Source organism: Silurus meridionalis, chromosome 4, assembly GCF_014805685.1.
Source record: "Silurus meridionalis isolate SWU-2019-XX chromosome 4, ASM1480568v1, whole genome shotgun sequence".
Taxonomy (NCBI): domain Eukaryota; kingdom Metazoa; phylum Chordata; class Actinopteri; order Siluriformes; family Siluridae; genus Silurus; species Silurus meridionalis.
The window spans coordinates 38,960,663-38,981,530 of NC_060887.1; the positions used below are offsets into that span (position 1 = coordinate 38,960,663).

Below are 20,868 nucleotides of genomic sequence, written 5' to 3' on the forward strand. Positions count from 1 at the left end.
TGTGCCAGTTTGCCTTGGCCAGAGGCATCTCCTGCTTGGTGTTGTGTGAATTAGGAGACCAGCTGGTGTAAGAACAATTAAAATACTCTTTAAATAGAGATCAAGAGCTGAAAAAAAACAGATATGAGGTGTCTCACAGATACGAGCAGACCTGTTGAGAAGATGGAAACATAGAAATGTGTGTATAAGGTATGGTTTTATGAAACTTTAGGTTTCTTGTTTATATTGTAATTAAGGCATCCAATAATTTCTTTGGGTTTGAGTTCCTGGAACCCAGAAGGCATTGGTAGCTGGCTCATGTAGAAAATGGTTGGCTACCAAAAAAGCCACCATCAAGCATCAACATTTACTGTTCATGTATGGCATTTGGCAGATGCCCCTATGCAGAGCAATTTACAATTAACACATTTATACAAGTGAGCAGTGGAGGGTTAAGGGCCTTCCCCAAGGGCCCAAGAGTGGGAGCTTGGTGTGGCTAGGATTTGAACTCTTTGAATCCAAAGTCCAAAGTTCAATACCTTATCCACTAAGCTACCACATACCCTATTGGGTGTGAGTGATCGGTGAGCAGTGAAGAGTTAAGGGCCTTCCTCAGGGGCCCAAGAGTGGCAGCTTGGTAGTTATTGGATTTGCATTTTTAAACAGAAGCCCAACATTTTATCCCTCTGATCTACCACTTCTTTCTTTATTAACAAAAGCAAGCTTCAATATAGTGTTATGGTGCAGGAGGTTTCACATCCCAGAAGGTCAGAAGTTTGATTCCCAGCATGGAATTGTATATCCTGATCTATTACTACAGCAGCAAAACCTCTGGTCTTCTCTAGAGGAATTCCTTACAGATTACTGATTTGGTATCTAGGCAATGTATTTAATTTTTTTTGTCTAGAATGAATGCTGTAGGTGTTATTGTGTCATCCGGGTCATGGCACCAAGACATTAAATAAATATGAAATAAATACAAGAAAATCCATATAAATACAAAAATCTTGATGATTTGAACGGGAAATCAGATGCTTCATATTTTTCTGCACACAGAGATGCACACTTTTTTCACCATACACTATTTGGACAAAAGTATTTGGACACCTGACTTCTCCAGCTATCTGTGGTCCTTCCCCACAAGTTAAAGGCCCACAATAGTAAAGGACAATGTGGTAGTAGTACATTTTGTAGGGGAACTAGGAGACCCAAACTTGTTCCAGCATAATAATGCAAACCCTGTGCATGAAGATGTGCTTTTCCATGGGTTGAAGTGGAAGATCTCCTGCTATAGACCTTTAACCTCAAACCTATTGAGATGAATGTGATTAATGACTGCACCCCAGTCCACCTCACTTTCTCACCTGCATCAGTACCTGACTTACCGAACACACTTGTAGTTGAAAAAAAAAATCTCCAGGATCACACTCCAAAATGTAGTGGAACATCTTCCCAGATGAGTGGAGGATATTTATAAGAACAAATATCCATATAATGTGTATATAGGGATATTTTTGGTAGGATTGGGAGGTGTAGTCTGAGTTTATGTAGATCTTGAGTAAAGGAGAGAAAGGACAGGGATTGAGACTCCTTTAGCTCCATGAGTATTATCACACTTATGTTCTGTCAAAGACCCACTGGACCAAATAGACATGAAGAAGTTCACAGGAGACAAAGATTTGAGAAATGCAATCAAATATTTCATTTCCTGAGGGCTCTAGAGTTTCCTCCCACCCTCCAAACATGCACCGGGGTTCGGATTGGCTAGTGTAAATGTGTGTGTGTGTGTGTGTGTGTGTGTGTGTGTGTGTGAGAGAGAGAGAGAGAGAGAGAGAGAGAGAGATACCCTGAAATAGACAGGCGCCCCATCCATTGTGTTATATAATCCACGAGTTGTGATCTGAAAAGGATGGATGAGGATTTATTCAGTCTGATTTCCTGAGCCTCCAAACTGAGCCTGAGAACACCGGATTGTGTGTGTGTGTGTGTGTGTGTGTGTGTGTGTGTGTGTGTGTGTGTGTGTGTGTGTGCATGGTAAGGTATTCTGCTGAGAGAGAGAGTGAGAAAGCAAGAAAAGGCATAGAATAATAGTTGGAGAGAAATACAGCAAGAGAGTGTGTGAGTCAATAGATAGATAGATAGATAGATAGATAGATAGATAGATAGATAGATAGATAGATAGATAGATAGAGAGATAGATAGATAGATAGATAGAGAGAAGGATAAAGATGTTTAAGAGATACAGATGAAATAATAGAGGGATGCAAGTGGCAAAACAGAAAGAGAGAGAGAGAGACAGAGAGAGAGAGAGGGATGATCTGTCTAATAAGAAGTCAGCTCCACACTCCCCTCCCTCCCCCCACCTCCACCCTTCTCCCTGGTTGCTAAGCGTTGCCTCAACCACTCTGGTTTCCAGGATACGGTGGAGAAACGGCTTCTCTGATTGGTCAATCGCAGTATGAAGGGGAGAGAAGGAGGAGGGAAAAAAAAAGAAAGGCGTGTGAGAGCAGAGCGATGCTGCGAGTGTGATGGAGGAGAGTTCCAGCGTAGCTCTGAGCAGACTCTGTGATCAGCCCATCGTGTGCTTACTTACAGGAGCAAACACGGGCATGGACGAGAAGATCCATCATCCTGTCACACGTGTGTGAAGACAGAGAGATAGATCGAGAGATAAAAAAAAGAAAGAGGACAAGAGATGCAAGAAAAGGCCTGATAGCTCTGAATCATGAACGGCAAAAACATCAACGAGGTGAAATTTGGATTCTCCTGACGGCTCAGCGGAGCAAGAAAACTGAAGGAAGGAGGCAAACCAGGTGAGGATCTGAGGATCCGAGGATCAGGCTTAGGATCGACTGAGGAGGTCCGTATGGCTCGTAGCTGGGTGAGAAGCGTCAGGCCTCGGCCGGGCCTCCTCCACACACTCCTCCGCTGCAACATGGAGCCAGAGACGCAGCGTGTGGTCGTCTTTCTCATCATGATGTTCCTCATCGTTATCAACGTGGTCCTCGTGTTCCTCCTCGCCTTCCAGTAAACGCACAGAGAACCATTTTCTGAAGACCAGGCAGGACGAGCGAGAGAGGGAGGGGGACGTGGGACACTTCCGTTTTTTTTTCCCGATGGGCTTCTGGTTTGATTGCAGCATAAAATCCCAGGTACAGCCATCTCGTTCTCTTTCTGTCTATTTATTCATTTCATCATTTTTCGCACAGCATCATCTACAGAGATCTTCTCATTTCATTAATTAGGACAATAACTCAAGTCGACGTTATTTGTATGTCCATTTAAATAATTGACATCGTCCCAGAGCATCATAAATCAGTCCATCCGTGAGCGAGCCAGTGAAGGAAAAGCTCCAAAGAAGAAACCTTGAGAGGAACCGAGTTCGAAAGGAAACATCGAATGTCCATTCATTCTAGTCTCTTGGAGACTCAAATGTAAAACCGTCCATCTTTTTGGCTTCATAAGTTCCTAAGGCTGTTCATTTGGAGAACATCCTCAGCTCCATCCTCCGAGTGGTCTCTCAATTTCATCCAGAGGTGAGGAATCAGGATGGATCTGGCAGGTCTAGGAAGAAGAAAGGGACAGGATTATTGGTATCTCAAGAGCATGTATAGCTCAACAAGAATATAAGAAATTGGGTCAGAAGATGAGGCAACAAGGAGATGCAAAAATCATGTATTATGAGGTCTCTTCATTGTTACGTAACGGACACTGTAGAGTGTGGACACATTTTATGGCTGAATATATACTATGATTTTAGGTAAAAATGATTATTTTGCTCGATTTTCATCCAAAAATGTGAAATGAATCAGGATTTGGAATTAGCAACTTTTTTTTCTTTTTTTTTTTCAAAAATGAAATCTATTTACTCATTGTATGAATGTTAACTATTATGTATTCAGTCCTCGAAAATCATGATTAATAAATTGATCAAGCAGGCAGTAAAATGCTGCTTGTAATAGGAATCAGTATTCACCCCCATACCACCATACAGGTGAACCATATCCAGAAAAAACGTCTTCATCCCACCAGACATTTTTATTGATAATAAAAAATCGCAGTAAATTTTTTTGCCTGTAATTGTGACATAACGTCGGCAACAATATTTAAATTTTATTCCTTAAAACAAAGATTCCAAGCAGGAATGACTCATGGAATCTAATCAATTAGTTGTTTTTTGCTCTATAATGAATGCTGTAGGTGTTAACGTCATCCGGGTCATGGCACCAAGACATTCAGCAAATATAAGATAATTACAAAAAAATGAATACGAGAGGCTTACGATTTGGACTAAAAATCTAAAACGTCATATTTATTTGCACACAGATCGGCATTTTCACCAACATACTCTATTTGAACAAAGGTATCTGGACACCTGACTTCTCCAGCCATATCTGGTTCTTAGAGGCTCACAATTGTATAGAACATCACTGGTTGTGGAAGCCTGAATTTTTCTCAGAGAACTAGGAGACCTGAACTTGTTCCAGCATAATAATGTGCCTGTACACAAAGCCAGCTCTGTGAAGATATGCTTTCCATGGGTTGGGGTAGAAGATCATTTACTATAGATCTCCAACCCTATTGAGGTTTAAATGGAAAGCTGCACTCCAGGCCTTCACACTTTACCAACATCACTATGTGACTTCCCTAACACCCTTGTATCTGAATTGACACAAACACACTCCAAAATATGGTGGAATATATTTCCCAGAAGAGTGGAGGTTATTAAAAAAGTAACTGGAGACTAATCGTGGAATGGGATATTTAAAAAGAAGGACAAAACAGTTTTATGTTCAGGTGTCCACAAACGTCTGTGCATATATTGCAAATGTCACAGGAACTCTACAGTATAAAAGACTCTGAACCTACAAGATGCAATCGCTGACTCAGCAAAATGGATTAGCTGTTTGCTCGCCTCAGCTATCATGGGGGCTTTTCTAATCCCTGTTGAGTGCACCAGAATGCTAAAGAAGCTGATGTTTCTCAGCTGGAACAACATGAACAATAAAAGAAGAAGGATTCAGCAACATTTCCTTTGTATTGCGTGCCTTTCATCATCTAAATCTCTACATTTATCTAAATTACATTTAGCATGCACCGATTCGTCCAATAATACAGTTCAGCCACTGCAGTGCATCAAATACCATAGACACATTCTAACCCCTGTTACTGTACATTTGACTGTATTTATGATTTTGCCAAAGGTTTGTGGACACCTGAGCATAAGGTTGCTATTAGCATCTCATTCTACATTTAGTCTCTATCTGCTCTTTTAAGATCGACTATCTTCTGGAAAGATGTTTCATTGGAGTTTGTGGAGATTTGTGGAGTTAGTAAAGTCAGGTACTTATGTCGGTGAGGAGGTGAAGAGACCTGGGGTGCAGTCAGCGTTCACATTCATCCCAGTAGGGTTGGATCTCTACAGCAGGAGATCTTCCACCATATCCAACCTATAGAAAGCAGATCCATTCCAGTACTTTTTTTGTCGATTTCAACTTATGACTTTATAAAGTGTATTCGCATTGGATTTGTAGAAATGAATTGTTTAAGGCAAAGGTTTAGTAGGTTACGATTTGAAATCCCAAATGTTTGGTCCACCAGTAACAGAGAAATGAACAAAAATGATTACTACCTCCATCTCTGTCTCTCTGCACATATTCCAGGTGCTTAAGAGAAGCGCTGAAAGTCTTCGATTACTCAACTCCGAGCTCAGATTACATCCTACTTCTATTGATAAAAGCATCTGCTAAATGAATAAATATTCTAAATTACATTACAGTTTGTGCAATGCGATTCTTGATTTACTTTTACAGGCACAGTTCTCGATGAGCTGAGTTGGTAAACGGGGGTTTGTAAAGCTCAGCTGGTTTATGATCTCAGATACACTGCACGAGCAGCTTTATTTCGAATGTACTTATAAAATGCTAGTTAGCTGAACTGCCATTAATGTGGTTTGTTTATTGAGGAAAAATCAGCTATATACATTTGAACTATTTTCTTTATACTCTTACTATAATATTGTACAACCTTCTGAGACCTAAACCAGACTAGGCTTACTTAAGATTTCTGGTCACTAGAACAGAACCTCCACCACTGAGCCAACCCTGCTCCACCTCACCAACCTTAGCAATTTGCTCCAAAACAGGAATTATTCTTACAGAGTTTGAGAATTAAAGTGAATGATTTGTGTTTATCTCTGAAGAGCAGCCTGGGGGTGACTGTGGTGAAGGAGAAACTCCCTTAGATGTTATGAGGAAGAAACCCTGAGAGGAACCAGACTCAAAAGGGAACCCATCCTCATTTAAGTGACATCAAGAGTGTGATTAGAGTCTTTAAACAATACAGAACACTGGAGAGTGAGAACTAACATGAGCACTGGAGTGTGTGATTATGAGTGATGTTCTTTCTACAGTCTTATACAGTCAGTTGATGTCGTGGAACCAGGAGCTACTGAGCAACTCATAAAATACTTTAAAATCTGAGATCATCACAGATCCAACACCAGCTTCTCCATGCCAGAGCCTTTAAACATTCAAAGAGGTCCAATGTCCAAACTCTACATAAAGTGGAATCCAAATAGCATTGGTACGTCTCTAGAGGATTTGGGATGTTTGAGGGGTCGGAATCTACTTCTTTGAATGTCCATTATCCTTATGGGGTGGAACACGACTGGAGATGGCTCTCCCTCGGTATGGGAGGAGAAAGAAACTCGTGCGCGATGATCGTCGGTGAAGGAGCCACATGATTTTACTTTACTCATCAGATTTAGCTCCTGCGGACTTTGCCCTCTTCCCAAAGATGAAGCTCAAAAGTTTCAGATTTTGACACCGTTGCCAAGATCCCATGGGAATCACAGAAGATGCTTGACACGCTTAGAAAAAAAGGCTTTCAGGACACAATCCAGAAGTGTCGGGACCGATGGGCCACTGTATTACGCAAGAAGGTTTATGCTGTATAACAGCATAAAAACCAAAGACAATATATCACTGTAGATATGTGTTGAAGTCTTACTTGGACTTGTCTTGGTCGTGAGCATTGGTCTCATGGAATTGACTATGTTGACTATGATTTTGTACAAATATTTGACAATTGCCTAGCATAACTAAATAGCATGATAACTAGCATAATTAACTAGCTGAAATTTACACTTGGTTTTTAAAATGATTTTCTGGTTTGCAGACTTGATCTTGACTTGTTGGCTATGACTTTTGGTTTTGATCTTGTGTAGTCCTGAGCTGTATGGAAAAAGAACCTGTATCAAATGATGTGAAATGAAGTCCTTCACTTCAGATCTTTTAATCCTTTAAAGGCTTATCTTACTAACTTCATTTAGTGTAAAAACATATCGGAAAAGGTCTTTGCAGTGGGGGAAGTGAGGTTTGTGCATATTATAGTGTTGCTATAAGAGTACATTTTTATATGTATTCAGAAGAATATATGAATTTATGTAACCCTGGTTAGTATTCTCCTACATCGTATTGGCAGAAATTGCAACTGAAAGACATAGATAGGCAAAAAATAAATAAATTATGCAGTCCTGTTGCCTAGCAACAAACCCCTATCTTTAATGACGGATTGACAAGAGAGAGAAAGAAATGCCATAAAATATCCCAAAGTTCTATTTCTATCATGCTTTCTTTACTCTACAGAAGACATGACATGGCCACTGTGCAAAAATACAGAGATGATATCCTGCATATCCTGATATTTTAATAAAAGCCAGTGGGGTGAAAGCTGTAACTTCATTTCATCGCACTGACCCATTAGGATTGAATTTTCTGTAACAGCCTGATGTGTGTTTTTATTCTTCTATAACATACTCGTATGGCAAACTCAGAGCTTTTGGATTGGCAGGAAGCTAATTCTATTTAAATATATTGAAATACGGATTTGCTCGATATCCCATTCTAGGAGTGAAGACTTACTGTAATTGTCAGGATTTGGGATTTAGTTAGGCTTTTCCTTTGCTTTACTCCGTTTGCCCACTAGGTGTCCCTATTTTCCCTATTGGCACAGCACTGAATGAAAGGCCATGTAAAAAACGAATATGTTTTCATTTGAAAACGCATATTTGTCTCTCTATTTTGGTCCTCGGTCCACACTGAGACGGCGTTTTTAGTCTGGGCATTTTTTCATCCAAAATTAATCTAAAACATTGTAGACGTAGCCACATTTTTTAAATTTGTTTTTGATGATTTGTGGCTTAGATTTTGTGTTTGCTTTCCACTGTCTCTAGTCTCGAGTTACCCTGCGTTAATTTTTTTGCCTTTTTTTATTGAGAAACCATTAGATTTTTTTCTCAAGTACATATATTTTGTTTAGAACATTAACATTTCAGACCTGTGGATTTCTGTTCGGTTCACCCATTTTGAGTGCCATTTTGACTATTTGACTATCTGACTATCACGAGGTCAACCGCGGTTCTAGTTCTGGTCCCAACACTAATATGTACTAACACCAAAAATACAAACTATAAGTCTATAAGTCTTTAAATAAAAAATCTATTTATTAGTGCTTTGAAAATGATTCAAGGGTCAAAGCACAGGGTGAAAATGCTAACAGGATACCGAGGGGTCTACAAAACATGTTAAAGAGTCTCAGTGTTTAAAGTGGGAGACATCTGATCAGAAGGTCTTGAGTTGTCCTGCTGGGCACTTGAGTAAAGCCCTAAAGGCTCGTTGCAGTCGAAAGTCACTTGATGATACTCACAAGCAACTGAACATGTGTATTATAACCATGTTTCTCTCCTCTGCAGCTGATCAGCGATGGCAGCGTGGTGTATGCCGAGGCATTATGGGATCACGTCACCATGGATGACCAGGAACTCGGCTTTAAGGCTGGAGATGTCATTGAAGTAGTGGACGCCACCAACAAGGAGTGGTGGTGGGGACGCATCCTGGACAGCGAGGGCTGGTTTCCAGCCAGCTTTGTCAGAGTAAGGAGAATTTCAATGCTCCTCAAAACCTTCCTGTTGACACAGGTTACACTTAAACAACATAAAGCATGATTTTTCAGATGTGCTCCATTTGGTTTCTAATGTAGATCAAAGATGTTAATTACAGACAGTATTTGGATTCACGCTTATTTACGATAAAATACTGCTAACAAGCCTGAACATCAACACTAACTCATGTACAACAGAATATAAAGCTGTAAGTCTTGAAGATAGGGTCAAAACCCTGCTTGTCTTCCCCCAGTTGCGTGTAAACCAGGATGAGCCGATGGAGGACTACCTGGCACAGCTGGAGGAGGCTCAGGAGGAGCAGAGCTCTGGGGTTGGGCTTCTCCTCGGACCTGGCCTGCCCTGCAAAGAGCAGATGAGGACCAACGTCATCAACGAAATAATGAGCACCGAAAGGGATTACATCAAACATCTGAAGGACATCTGTGAGGTCAGATCCATTAAGTCCATAACTTTGTTCAGCAAGAATCTAATTCACTGGTGCTTAGAAATAATAGTTTATTGCTAGTTAATGTTTACAGCTTTTTTAAATATTTAGATTAGACTTGGAACCCTCTGTTGTTGAGTTTTAATGGATTCCACAGATGGATAAACACAAGAGCCATTAATGGTACTAGACCACAACTATGGCCCCTGGACTGAATATACCCCTACATTTGGAACGACCCTCTGAACAATGACAGAGACATATTTTTAAAATGTAATTTAAAATGTTTTACTCATATCATAACTGTCTTTAATAAAAATAAAGGCTGGCTTTTAAACTAAAATGTCCTTAGTTATAAATAGAGGTCGAGTAATTACTAGAAGTCTATTTGCAAAAATCCATACCGATAGTTTTTCCGGCTTCCATTCCGCTGCCATAACGAGAGCGGCCTCTAGAGGCGAATTGCTGAAAGGTTGCACGGAGAGCGCTATATTATATTTATTATTTTTGATTAATTAATTATTAACTATATTTTTAATGACTATATTCACATTTATTACCTTTAGCCCATTTTTTTCATGATCAGTACTATTTATTTTATTTTATCAGTACTATTTTATGTGAAGTGTTAAACCTCGCTTTCAGAATTGGGAAAATCCACTATTGTTCCACCTCTGGTTATTATTACTTTTGTTAGATTCGCCCACCATCCACATGCACATGCATAAGTAAGTAAATGTTCCCCACTAAAGAGAGGAAATTTATGTGGCCCTCACAGAGAAAGGTTTGGTGACCCCTGTGCTAGATGATGTCTTGCTTAAAACAATACGAAGCTAAACAAATTTGTCTAAACGATTTTAAATAAAATGGAAACTGATTAGTCACTAGCTGTCAGGAAATAGAAGCCTCACTAGATTTGCTTGTTGGTCTCCATATGGGCCAGGACTCACCCTGCCCACCATCCACCACCATAGTGGTAGTTGTGCTGTACTGGCATTGTCTAAAATCCAACCACACCTCAGCCAGTTCAATAAAGGGCTACAGGGTATCAGGGAAATGGTTGCTCAATGGTTAGAATGTTGAACTGTTCTGATTGAAGGGGTTGAAGTCCTAGCACTAGTGGGCCCTTGAGGAAGAACCTTAACCTTTAACTTTTCATTTGTGTAAGATATAAATGATCCTGAGCTCTGGCAACAATGTGGAAACCTGAAATCTTTTTAAGGTGGAACACAGGACTAAAGTTGGGATTTTTTTGTGGAAGTCTTCAGCAAGTCAGGACTCGTCATTCACTTTATATTTAATTCTCCGCTTGCTTCCCGGAGTTAGAAGACGTTGTAATACTTGTATTCATCAGTGCCATATCCTCTTTTTTTAGATCTTGTTCTGTTCACATAACCTTTGCTGAACTTGTTTAACCCTATTGATCCAAGCTTATGACCTCTGTTTGACCTTCTGTGCTCTTCATAGGGTTACATCAAGCAGTGCCGGAAACGCATGGACATGTTCACAGAGGAGCAGCTGTGCACCATCTTTGGGAACATCGAGGACATCTATCGGTTCCAGAAAAAGTTCTTGAAATGTCTGGAGAAAAGGTTCAACAAGGATGAGCCTCATCTCAGTGAAATCGGCTCCTGCTTTTTAGAGCATGTACGTTCAAAACTGTGCGATCCCTAATTACACTCAATTCTTCCTGATTCTGCAGTTTACTTAAAACCCAACACACACAGAACTCACCGCATAGAAATCACTCTAATAATTCTCTCATAACATAATCAAAGTAGACCGAATTTTTCTGTCACCTTATTCCAATGGGACATTCAATACATTATCGACATCTGGCAGATGTTTCTATAATTCAGCACCAATATCACCTTGTTTTTTATTTTTCATGACCAGAACTAACTTGATTATGAGCTTGATTAATGACATCAACCTTTGATGTCATTGATCAACAATGAAACTGTAACCCTGATGCATTTGATGATCAAAGCTTACAAAAATGTATACCCTTGATCTCTTTGATGACTGAGATGAGTGGTAGCATGCTACCTTTGATGATCGTGTTCAGTTGTAACGTTACCTTTGATTTGAGTGTTTGGTGGTTACATCTTACCTTTGTTTGGAGTGATCATTGGTAGCATGTTACATTTGATGTCTGTGATCAGTGGTAGCATGTTACCTTTGATATGAGTGATCAATGGTCACGTTACCTTTGATGGCTGTGAACAGTGGTAGCATGGTCTATTTGATGTTAGTGATTAGTGGTTGCATGTTCGCTTAGATATTTGTGATCATTGGTAGCATGTTACCATTGATGATCGTGTTCAGTTGTAATGTTACCTTTGTTTTTGGAGTGATAATTGGAAGAATGTTACCTTTGATATAAATGATCAGTGGGCACGTTACTTTTGATGGCTGTGAACAGTGGTAACATGTCACCTTGATGTGAGTGATCAATGGTAGCATGTTACCTTTGATATGAGTGATCAGTGGTTACATGTTTCCTTTGATGTGAGTGATCAGTGGTTACATGTTACCTTTAATGTGAGTGATCAGTGGTAGCATGTTACGTTTGATATGAGTGATCAGTGGTCACATTACCTTTGATGGCTGTGAATAGTGGTAGCATGTTACCTTGATGTGAGTGATCAGCAGTTACATGTAACCTTTGATGTGAGTGATCAGTGGTTACATGTTTCCTTTGATGTGAGTGATCAGTGGTTACATGTTACCTTTGATGTGAGTGACCAGTGATCACGTTACCTTTGATGTGATTGATCAGCAGTTACATGTTTCCTTTGATCTAAATGATCAGTGGTCACATTACCTTTGATGTGCGTGATCAGCATTTACATGTTTCCCTTAATGTGAGTGACCAGTGGTTACATGTTACCTTGATGTGAGTGGTCAGTGGTCATGTTACCTTTGATGTGAGTGATCAGCAGTTACATGTTACCTTGATGTGAGTGGTCAGTGGTCATGTTACCTTTGATGTGAGTGATCAGCAGTTACATGTTACCTTGATGTGAGTGATCAGTGGTCACATTACCTTTGATGTGAGTGATCAGCAGTTACATGTTACCTTTGATGTGAGTGATCAGTGGTTAAATGTCACCTAGATGTGAGTGATCAGTGGTCACGTTACCTTTGATGTGAATGATCAGCAGTTACATGTTACCTTTGATGTGAGTGATCAGCAGTTACATGTTACTTTGATGTGAGTGATCAGTGGTCACGTTACCTCTGATGTGAGTGATCAGCAGTTACATTTTACTTTGATGTGAGTGATCAGCAGTTACATGTTACTTTGATGTGAGTGATCAGCAGTTACATGTTTCCTTTTATGTGAGTGAAAAGTAGTTACATGTTACCTTTGATGTGAGTGATCAGTGGTTAAAATGTCACCTTGATGTGAGTGATCAGTGGTTACGTTACCTTTGATGTGAGTGATCAGCAGTTACATGTTACTTTGATATGAGTGATCAGCAGTTACATGTTTCCTTTTATGTGAGTGAAAAGTAGTTACATGTTACCTCTGATGTGATTGATCAGTGGTTAAAATGTCACCTTGATGTGAGTGATCAGTGGTTACGTTACCTTTGATGTGAATGATCAGCAGTTACATGTTACCTTTGATGTGAGTGATCAGCAGTTACATGCTACTTTGATGTGAGTGATCAGTGGTCATATTACCTTTGATGTGAGTGATCAGTGGTTACATGTTACCTCTGATGTAAGTATGAGCATGATAGCATGCTCCCTTTGATGATCGTGTTCAGTTGTGACATGTAAACTTTGATGTCTATGATTATCTCTACCATGTTTCTCTTTAATAAATCTAATCAGAGCTGTCATGTTAATTTTGATGTCTAAGGCCATTTATAGCATGTTCTCTTTGATGCACCATATGTTATAATTAATTGCATAATTTTTGACATCACTGATCATATGGATTTATAGATTCAATCCAACTGATCAGCAATGTTAACGAATCTCATGAATACAATCTTTGTGTCATTATACCTTTGTGGTTTTTCCAGCAAACGGATTTCCAGATCTACTCTGAGTACTGTAACAACCACCCGAACGCCTGCGTCCAGCTCTCCAAGCTAATGAAGCTCAACAAGTACGTGTTCTTCTTCGAGGCCTGCCGTCTGCTACAGAAGATGATTGACATTTCTCTGGACGGGTTCCTCCTCACTCCTGTCCAGAAGATCTGCAAGTACCCACTGCAGCTGGCCGAGTTATTGAAGTACACCAACCCCCAGCACAGGTGTGCAGTAGAATTCCATCTAAAACTATATGACCTTTAAACATGTTCTGGATGAAAGTCTGGATGAATTGCCAAAAATAAGCTACAAAATGAACAAACAGTGTTTTATTTTATGCTCTACCATGATATTTTAGGGACTACAAAGATGTGGAGGCGGCTCTAAACGGGATGAAGAACGTGGCCAGGCTGATAAACGAGAGGAAGCGGCGTCTGGAGAACGTTGATAAGATCGCTCAGTGGCAGAGCGCAATCGAGTACTGGGAGGTGATACTATGTTCTAATACTATATGGACAGATGTTTGTGGGCACCTGACCAAAGTGCTTTTTAAAAGCCCTCTTCCACATTTAGCCTATGGTTCTTATAACCTCCACCCTTTTTTGGGAAGATGTTTGACTAGATTTTGTGGATAATAGTGAAGATTCGTTCAGCCACAAGGGTGTTGGTAAGGTCAGGTAATGATACGGGTGAAATGAGGGGGCTTCGGCTGAAGACAATTTGTGAGGAGCACAGTGACATCTGGTGGGCAAGAAAAGTATAGCAGGCAAAAAACTGACAGGACCCTGACACTGTGTGTGTGTGTGTGTGTGTGTGTGTGTGTGTGTGTGTGTGTGTGTGTGTGTGTGTGTATATATATATCAGGGTGAAGACATCCTCAGCAGGAGCTCAGATCTGATCTACTCTGGAGAGCTCACAAAGATCTCTCCACCTCATGCCAAGAGCCAGCAGCGCATGTTTTTCCTTTTCAACCACCAGATGGTCCACTGTAAAAAGGTGAGAGCTTGAAAAGATGGGTGGTTTTAGCTCAGTGTTTAGGGTGTTGAACTTTGTCACCGCTGGGCCCTTGAGCAAGGCCCTTATACTTCAACAGTTGTAAAAAAATGTAAGTTGTTTTTGTAAGTTGCGCTGAATATGAGCGTTTGTCAAAAACCATAAATGTAAAGGCACAATGTCACGTTTAAAGAGCACTACAGATGCAATATTCACTTTGAAAATGTTGATGAAAAGTATAGAGAAGATGCCGAGGTTTTAGTTGGGAGTGATGACGATGGACAGGATTAGAAACGAGTTTATTAGAGGGACAGCGCATGTAGAACGTTTTGGAGACACGGTGAGAGAGGTGTGATTGAGATGGTTTGCACATGAGTAGAGAAGGGAACATGGGGTGTATGAAGCGGTAGAAGAATGCTGAGGATGGAAGAAAAGAGGAAGGCCAAAAAGAAGGTTTGTGGATGTTATAAGGGAAGACATGCAGGTAGATCCGCTGTGGCGACCCCTAACGAGAGCAGCCGCAAGAAGAAGAAAAAAGTCATGGTCAAGATTTTCTGTCTTCTGCCATACAATCACCAAATATTAAGTTTTTTGTTTTTTTTGTCAATTACAACACTGTACACGTTACAGACATCTACTGGCCAAAGTGTGAACTGCATCTACATTCTATTCATTAGTGATGGGAAGATATTGAGTTCATTTTAGCAACTCATCAGAATAAACAAATCTGTTTTTTTTTGAGTCATTTCGTTCCTCTGATCAGAAATAAAATACAATTTTACAATCATGAAAATATGACAATGCAGCTAAGGACAAATGATGCTAAACAGAACAAGTAGCTTCACATCATATATCTTCTGGTCCGTGTTGTTAGTTCTTATCGCGGTACTCCTATAATTATTGTAAAAATAATATCTAAATACGGGCCAATAAACTTGATCTCTTGCATTGTGTAGCCTCTATGGGTGTCACATGATAAAAGAACGAACGACTCGGATCAGAAGTGTCAATATATAAACAACTCATTTCCGTTTCCTGTACAGAGATTTTTCCCGATGCTCTGCTTATGCTTGTGCTGTAAATGAACGAATCACACTTAAAGACAAATTGTTCTCCTGAGTCACATTAAAGAGTCGCTCAAAATGAACGAATCGATTATGAACGACACGTCGCTACTATTCATCTCTTGGTGGTTTCTGCAAAAGAAAAGAATTCTTTTGCAGAAACCACCAAGAGATGAATAGTAGCGACGTGTCGTTCATAATCGATTCGTTCATTTTACGCTAATATAAAACGTAATTATGTAATTTGCCAAAATTTCTGAAATGAAGATACGTTTTCTAAGAAGGGATGCTTATCGAACATGTGGAAAGAGTCTACAGTTAGTCTGTGGTGCAGAGATTGTGAAAAGTGAAGAAGATTTTTCTTCATGACAAAACTGGTAAAAGAATTGAACAATGAATGACTGGAAGAAAGTTGTAGAGTCCAAGAGACATTTTTGTCTCTATGTAAGATGAAGACCAGGAGAGAGGATGTTTTCAGACTCCTTCACCCTCACAGTCAAACAAGGAGGTGGAAGCGTAATGGTTTTGTGGTTGTTTTAGAGCAGGGAAGGTTCTGGAAAGTGAAAGAATCCTGAAGTTAAATCCTGAACCAACATTGTTCCCATTCCATACTTCACCACCATTCAATTCCGACTAGACTACGGCTAGACTGAGTCTTATTTCGAGAGCAAACAGTCATCTGGAGTGTTTATTACTCAACATAAATCCTATTCAACTGATCTGTGATGGACGAGAAACGAATCTCCAACTAGTGAAGAACACCTCTGGACCTTTGGCAAGTTTTTCAAGAGGCACGGCGAAGTGTATGAGGTAAACATTTGGAAAAATGAAGTGTCCGGATGAGTATGTGAAGCTGTTCTTCATGCTAAAGGAGGATTTTTTAATAAGAATAAAGTGGAACATCTGGACATTTATAATGACATGACCAAGTTTGTTGCATAGAAACAAAGGAACATGTACGTGTCTCTCAAAAAACATGAAAGACCTCCACACTTCTCACAGGCTCTGTCTATGAGGAATTACCCATCTAGGGGACGTGCAGTTATAGAATAATAATCAACATATTTAAACGAGGGATTTCTTTTATGGCAGAAGTAACTGAAGTGTGATTTTGCTTGTTCTGCTGGTTCAGGATCTGCTGCGCCGGGACATCCTGTACTACAAAGGTAGGATGGACATGGATCAGATGGAGGTGTTGGACGTGGAGGACGGGAAGGACAGGGATCTGAACGTGAGCGTGAAGAACGCGGTGAAGCTCCGCTCGCTCGCTGGAGACGAGGTTCATCTCCTGTGTGCTAAAAAACCCGAACAGAAACAGCGATGGCTCCGGGCCTTCAGAGACGAGAGGGAACAGGTGCAGCATGACCGAGAAACAGGTGAAACACACACACATACACACACACACACACACACACGCACAGCATCAGTGCCAACATGTAAAGTAATTGAATATAACTCTATTACAATCAAGTGTATGGACAAGGTCCCAAATATAGACACCATGTTTCCAAAAGTATTGGAACACCTGAGTTTTCCAGCCATATGTGGTTCTTCCCCAAACTGTGAGCACAAATCTGGAGGCACACACTTGTCTCGGGACGCTGAAACATGAAATTTCCCATTCATTCGAATTCAGAAACCCAAACCTGTTCCAGCATTGACACAAAGTGCACAAATCCAGAACCATGAAGCTCTGCTGTCCATTGGTTGGAAGTGTCTGGAAGATCTCCAGCTATATAGCTTCGAACCTTTTGAACAACTTTGGGTTGAATTCTTCGCGCTAACCGCACCCCAACACCCTTGGATCACTTCCATTCAGAAACCGGTGCTTGACCACACCCGCCCTGCTGCCACAGATGTGTACTACAGTATGTGTTAGCAAATGAATCAACACCTTCTACCCAATCAGAATCTAGCATTTAGGAGCTCTGTGGTGTTGACACTGGAGACTCCTCCCCTACGTGTTCTATGAACATCTTTTATCATTATACACATGCCAGAACTGGACCATCAATACACGTGTATTTGCAGTTGTTCTCCATGTCAAAAAGTGAATGCTGACTAATCATAATCCAAGTGTTTTTGCGGTGTAAATAACATTAACATGTCTCTCTTAATTTCTCCTGTTGCTCACTGCAGGTTTTTCCATCACAGAGGTGCAGAAGAAACAGGCCATGCTCAACGCCTGTAAAAGCCATCCAGCTGGAAAACCTAAAGGTCCGATTGCTCTCTGTGTCACCAAACCATGATTATGTATAACCTCTGTTCAAACTTGTGTGTTTATTTAACCATAAACATGATAATCAGAAGAGTCTATTAGCCGGGATGAGTTCAATTCTAGTAGCTACTAATAATAAAAATAAGTTAATTTTAAAATTAAAGTCCATTTATGTATAAATTTGATGAATATTTTTAGCGAATGAGTCGCTGTGTCAAAAAAAACAGAGGTATATTCACACGAGGGGCGTTCAAATCAAACCGGGACTTGAAAACTGGATGCTAGCATAGCGGTACTACACGCAGTATAGTGACTAGCGTGTCCTATTACCGACAGTGTTAGTGCGTGCATGGAACCATGCGCGGTGATGAAGTTTCTTGTGAACAAAGGTGTAAAACAGGCAGATATCTACAGAAGACATAAAGCACAGTACGTTGATGAGACGCTTAGCGGCAGTAAGACATTTAAACAGTGTCCACGTTTCAAAGATGGCCGTCAGTGACGATCCCAGTCGTGGTGGTTCCCTGATGACGAAGTGAAACGGGCGGTCCGAGGATGGTTCAGGCGTACTGACAAATCTTTCTATCCTGAAACTTTCCAGGCATTAGTTAAACGCTTGGTTAAGTGTATAAATATAACAGGGAAGTCAAATAAATGTAGTTTCTGTCTGACCCTGTGTGAAATAATTGCACCTTGGCGGCAACAAATGCAATTAATTGTTTGCAATAACTCTCGATGAGTCTTTCACCGTGAAGGAATTTTAATAATTTGCAATAAATCTGAGGGTTTCTGAATATGAATGGTCATGTTTAAGGTCATGCCATGGCATCTCGAACGGATTTAAGTCCGGACTTTGACTAGGCAACCCCAAAAACTTTCAGAGTTTTTCAGAGTTGGACTTGCTGGTTTGTGGACATCAGAGCATCTCTTTTTGGACACCCCATTCCACATTTAGTCCCTATTCGCTGTTATAATATCCTCCAATCACCTGGGAAGATGTTTCACTAGATTTTATGGACATTTGTGCTCTTTTGTCCATACCGTGTATATATACTGTGTATATATATATATATATATATATATATATATATATATATATATATATATATATATATATATATATATATTGGATGTCAAACATCTCAGCTCTCCAAACAAATCTTAGGTTCTCCTGAATTACTTTAAATAACAAAAAATATTTTATTTACAGGTACGTTTGATAAATCTTCTGAAGCAAACACCAGACACTAGAAGGTCCATCTCTTTAATAGGCACATACTGTATGTGTGTGTGGTTCATTCTTAGCTTGACCATGACCTCTAACATGTTTCTCTTCTCTCAGCCGTGACCAGGCCCTACTACGACTTCCTGCTGCGGCAGAAACACCCAACTCTTCCCACCAGCCTCCCGCAGCAGCAGGTCTTCATGCTGGCCGAGCCCAAACGCAAGAGCTCCAACTTCTGGCACAACATCGGCAGACTGACACCTTTCAAAAAGTGAACGAGTCCAAGAAAGAAAGAGAGAGAGAAGCTCTCAGCTTGTGCCTGAACTTTACCCGTCTATCCTCATTTTATTATTATTATCGTTATTATTATTTTTTGCATCGTCATGGTTGTACCTCCAGGCCGCGCCGCAATTTCATTGTAATTGTGTTACATTTTTTTGGAGAAAGCACTTTATTAAGGTGGTCACAACCAGACTCGGCGACTGGCTCCCCGGGGACTGCGTCAATCTTTTGTGTAATTTGGGGAGTTTTTGAATTCCTGGAGCTCTGATTAGCCCCCTGTACACACTAATATCACTAACTCGTGGTGTTTATTATTATTATTATTATTATTATTATTATTATTAAATTCTGCTTTTCATGTCAGCAGATGCTAATTGTACACAGTGCCAGATGAGTTTGCTTTCCTATTTAAGTTTTGTTTCTTGTCACCTGGAAAAGTAAAACGAGTTATCACAGAAACCTTCCTGGATACTTTATTCATTTATTATTTCACAAATGCTGTGTCTTTAGGTTGCTTTTTTTGCTGGCTAGCTTAAATGCTTTGCTAACATGCTTAACTCAGCGTCCTCCCAGGTTTTTATTAAAATGCCTCATTTTCATGTTAAAGCATTGGATTTCAACCCACAAGCATCTGCTAAGTTTTGGAGAAAAGCACCTGCTGATCTCCAACTACCCATGAATGGATGGAGATGTTGATGCCATCACTGTGAGCCTACTTTAATTTCATGCTGTTTATAAGGCAAAAAGGAATAAACCTCATTTTTGCAGATCTTCTCTACAGAGCAGTAATGCGATGGGATGGAGATACATAAGTGTAGTTATGAATTAGAAACCAACATGAGATAGTAACAGGATTTGGTGCCATCAGTGAATGCGATAATTAAGGATTCTGTTACTAAAGAGAACAAGATAATTAAGTAGTTACCATGACTTGATAACTGAAGAATATGAGATGATGAGTAGTGGCCATGACTTGGTAACAGAAGATTACAAGATAATCAGGGTGTGGCTTCAGCTTGGTAACATGAAGCTGTAAGAAGATTAAAGCTCGGCCACAAGTTAGCGAATGAGATAATTAAAGAGTGACGATGACTGAGGAAAATGAGATAATTGAGTAGTCATTCTTCAGAAACATAAGCAAATGAGATAATTAAGAAGTGGCCAGGGCTTCAGAACTGGAGTGGTGGACACATTATTTGTAACAAAAGAATTAATGTTTGGGTAAATTTTACTGCTGTTCTAATTTTAGTATTTTGGAAAAAACAAGATAATTAAGGAGTGGCCATAAAAACAAGATATTTAGGGCATGGCCACTAAGTAGTAACTGGGCAGAACGAGATAATTTAAGAGTCTCCATGATTGGATCATTGAAGAGAACAAGATAATTAGGGTATAATCACAATGTGGTAACTCGGCAAAATTAGATAATTAAAGACTGGCCACGATCGGATAATTGAACAGAACAAGATAATGAAGAAATGGCAACTGAATGGCAGAATGGTATCATTAATAAGTAGCTATGATTTCATAACTGAAGAAAACAAGTTAATCAAAAAGTGGCCATAATATATTGATCAGAGTGGATGAGATAATTAAGGAGTTGCCATAATGTAGTAATGTAATGTAGTAGATAATTAAGGAGTGACCACAATTTCATAATCGGAGAGAA

The 20,868-nt window shown here is 39.9% G+C and overlaps 1 protein-coding gene across 3 annotated transcripts in view; it reads left to right on the plus strand.

The window, feature by feature from the left end:
• Nucleotides 1–19,328, plus strand: part of LOC124384323 (rho guanine nucleotide exchange factor 4-like) — an 89,264-nt gene extending 69,936 nt beyond the window's left edge. For 2 of the 3 annotated variants that reach the window (XM_046847072.1, XM_046847073.1), the window contains 9 exons: nt 8,735–8,914; nt 9,177–9,371; nt 10,836–11,015; nt 13,409–13,641; nt 13,776–13,905; nt 14,282–14,413; nt 16,607–16,850; nt 17,614–17,691; nt 19,035–19,328. In XM_046847072.1, the coding sequence (XP_046703028.1) occupies nt 8,735–8,914; nt 9,177–9,371; nt 10,836–11,015; nt 13,409–13,641; nt 13,776–13,905; nt 14,282–14,413; nt 16,607–16,850; nt 17,614–17,691; nt 19,035–19,192 (1,530 nt within the window). In that variant the 3' untranslated portion in view covers nt 19,193–19,328. Of the gene's footprint in view, nt 1–2,486; nt 3,132–8,734; nt 8,915–9,176; nt 9,372–10,835; nt 11,016–13,408; nt 13,642–13,775; nt 13,906–14,281; nt 14,414–16,606; nt 16,851–17,613; nt 17,692–19,034 lie in introns of those variants that run through there. The other variant, XM_046847074.1, reaches the window with a different exon arrangement.
• The last annotated feature ends 1,540 nt before the right edge of the window (nt 19,329–20,868 follow it).